This window comes from Triticum aestivum, chromosome 7B (genome assembly GCF_018294505.1).
Source record: "Triticum aestivum cultivar Chinese Spring chromosome 7B, IWGSC CS RefSeq v2.1, whole genome shotgun sequence".
Taxonomy (NCBI): domain Eukaryota; kingdom Viridiplantae; phylum Streptophyta; class Magnoliopsida; order Poales; family Poaceae; genus Triticum; species Triticum aestivum.
The window spans coordinates 114,125,943-114,129,136 of NC_057813.1; the positions used below are offsets into that span (position 1 = coordinate 114,125,943).

The 3,194-nt window shown below is 52.5% G+C and overlaps 1 protein-coding gene across 1 annotated transcript; it reads left to right on the forward strand.

Moving 5' to 3' along the window:
* Positions 1–564: 564 nt before the first annotated feature.
* On the forward strand, positions 565–2,039 carry LOC123155466 (protein ALTERED XYLOGLUCAN 4-like). The gene is made up of 2 exons (XM_044573643.1): positions 565–754; positions 888–2,039. Exons 1-2 carry the CDS (start codon positions 571–573, stop codon positions 1,976–1,978), a joined length of 1,275 nt encoding a protein of 424 aa, XP_044429578.1. The 5' UTR covers positions 565–570; the 3' UTR covers positions 1,979–2,039.
* Positions 2,040–3,194: the final 1,155 nt, after the last annotated feature.

A 3,194-nucleotide genomic window follows, 5' to 3' on the forward strand; every position in this document is an offset into this window, starting at 1 on the left:
ATCCGGTTCCGGCGTTTTTTACAACTAAAATTGTCATTTGAAAAGAAAAAAGAAACCCCAAAAGAACTGAAACTTGTCATCCAAATCAAGTTGCCATGCTTGACAACTAAAGTTGCCATCCTCGCATCACTAAACTTGTCATAAAAAATGTTCAAAATTGCCATGTGTTTGTGCCACACGTGTGGCACTTAACAGGATTCTATTTTTGTTACTCCCTTCATAAACTAATGTACTTTAATGATCTAAACACTCTTATATTAATTTACAAAGAAAATACAAGGGTAGTACTAACAGTCAAGTATATACTATCGCTCACTTTGCATAGTCATCGGTATCAAGTATTTCTTGGTTTCTGCAAGATCTCAAATTGTCGGCGTTTTTTTTTTTTGCGTGGTAAATTGTCGGCGTTGACTCCTTGTTTTCTAACCATATAATTTGGCGCTCAAACTCCGATATGTACGGTATGTCACCAGTACTAGATTCCAATCTCTACATGCATTGGCTCCATAGATCTTATATACATACACATCCCGGTACAAGGCTTCATATCGTTCACGCCAAATGGGAGGAATGCAAGTAGTAACTCATAGCCATTGTTCCTTCCTCAAGAACTTCCTAACTGGTGCTGTGTTCACCTTGCCTCTCGTTTACATCCTCCTCCACTCCGCTCCATCTTTCCTCTCATATACCAATCTTGCTGCATTTCAAGCACATCGCACAAGCACCAGCCCTCCTCCTCTCCCACCTCCTCAAGGTAAGCAACTCGTCGTACACGCATATGTACATGTCTCACTGTATATACATAGAAAATGGCTTGATTGCATGCTATATACTATGCTGACCTCCATTATTTTTTCTTGCGTTCCTGATTCCCGGCCCGAGCGCAGCTTGGCAGCAATGCGACTATACCACCGGGAAGTGGGTCTGGGATGGCAGCGTCGCCGGCCGGCGGTACGACAGCGAAAACTGCGACATGGTGAGCGCGCAGAAGTGCGTCATCAACGGCAAGCCGGACAACGGGTACCTGAACTGGCGGTGGCAGCCGGCGGGCTGTAACCTCTCCGCGCTGGACCCGGTTGAGTTCCTCCGGGCAGTCCGAGGCAAGGTCCTGGCTTTCGTCGGCGACTCCACGGCGCGCAACCAGGCGGAGTCCCTCGTCTGCTTTCTCTCCACGGTGTCGCGGCCCGAGACGACGCACCAGTACGAGGATCATCCTATGTCCCACAAATTCTGGCGGTGGGTCTTCCCGGCGCCGCACAACGTCAACATCTCCACGTACTGGTCGCCGTTCCTCGTGCGTGCCGAGGGCAGGTCGGTGGACTACGCCATGACGCACGACACGCTGTTCCTGGACGCGTTCACCGAGCCGTGGACGGCGGACGTGGACGCGATGGACGTCATGGTGATCTCGGCGGGGCACTGGTTCAACCACCAGGCCGTCTACTACGACGACGGGCAGATCGCCGGCGTATTTGCCCGTCCGGACGTAAACGAGACCGACATCGCCGGCGGCTACATCGGCGCGTACCGCAAGGTGATCCGGAGGGTGCTTGAGTACGTCCAGGAAAAGTCGAGCGGCGACAAGCTGGTGGTGGTGTCAACCATGGCCCCGGCGCACTTCGACGCCAAGTACGCCTCGAACCACCGGGATGCGTGCTCGCGGCCGAATCCGTATGATGAGGGAGAGGTGCCCGGGGATGGGGGCACGGCCGAGATGAGGAAGGCCGTGCTGGAGGAAGCGGCGGCGGCGGCGGCAAAAAGGCAGCGACGGGGGCTGCGGTTCGATGTGCTGGACGTGACGAGGCTGGCGTCCATGCGGCCCGATGGGCACCCAGGCGCCTACATCGTGAAGGACAGGTACGGCGCCGGAAAGCCCGTGCCGGAGACGGTGTTCAACGACTGCCTGCACTGGTGCGCGCCGGGGCCGGTGGACACGTTCAACGACATATTGATGCACATTCTGGCTGCAAGCGGCTGAAGCAATTGTTCGGAGTAGTACTTTTTTTTTCAAAACTGAGGCAAAGATTGCCTCACCTATTAAATAAGCAGAAGAGAATTGTCCAGTTAATTACAAAAAATCAGACAAAAACCGGAACAACAAAGACCAAGCCCACTCCCATAGACTGAAACACCCGGGACAAACTCCCGCAAAAAAAAAAAAAAAACACTCGGGGCAAAGCCCACACCTAGTATGAACGATGAGGTACTTGTGCCATCGACTCATCGTGCATTCGCCATCCACCCCGTGCTTGCGCGCGCGACCGCGAGGCCGACGGCCACGTACGCTTTTTTAGGTAAACATTTGCAAACGGTGCGCCGGCCGAGCGTTCGGCCGGTCGCCACGCTTGCGTCGCTACGCAGTCCTGGCCCACCACCCACCGCTTTCATCTTATCCCCTCGCGTATTCTGGAGACCACAGCAGGCGTCTCGTCCTTCAACCCCCTTGCTCAATTTCTCTCCCCTCTCTTCTTGTGCTCTCTCTTCAAGAATCCACACCAAATCCTCACGAAATTGAGTTCGTTTTTGTTGCCTTATCTGTTCCCCGCGGTTTTTTCCACCATAGGTCCATGGGAGGGGGTGAGCTTGTTCGTGTTTTTTGCTTTCCTGTCTCATGTCCTGCGCAATACGCCATGGATCCATGAGGTTGAGTTCAAGTACATGTTGCTCACACACGCTCGGCTCCTTGGAGCTGCGAGCAAGGGGCCCGACGACTGCGCTGCAAGCTCGCGCACCCCGCTACGTCACCATGGTGCGTGACGATGGCGACCGGTTCCTGCTCAGGCAACGATGCTGGAACCGGCGGACTAGGGAGTTGCAACCGGCACATGACGATGCTGGAACCAATGTCCCCTGATGCTGGAACCGCACGCGTCCTGGATAGGTGACATATTTTTTACTGGAACCAGCCTCTATTTTTGCTGGAACCGTCTTTTTTTTTGCTACAATGGGCACTAGTCTTTTTTTTTTGCTTGAAGCTATTTTGCTGGAACCAGCATTACTTTTTGCTGGAACTGGCTAATTCATTTGCTATAATTGGCTTATCGCTTTTTGCTGCTGAGATTTTTGCTGGAACCACCATCAAGTTTTGTTGGAACCGGCAAATCTATTTGCTTCAACCGAGTACCAGAGGTTTTTTTGCATTCGATTTTTGCTGGAAATAGCATCAAGTTTTGCTGGAACCAGCTAATCTTTTT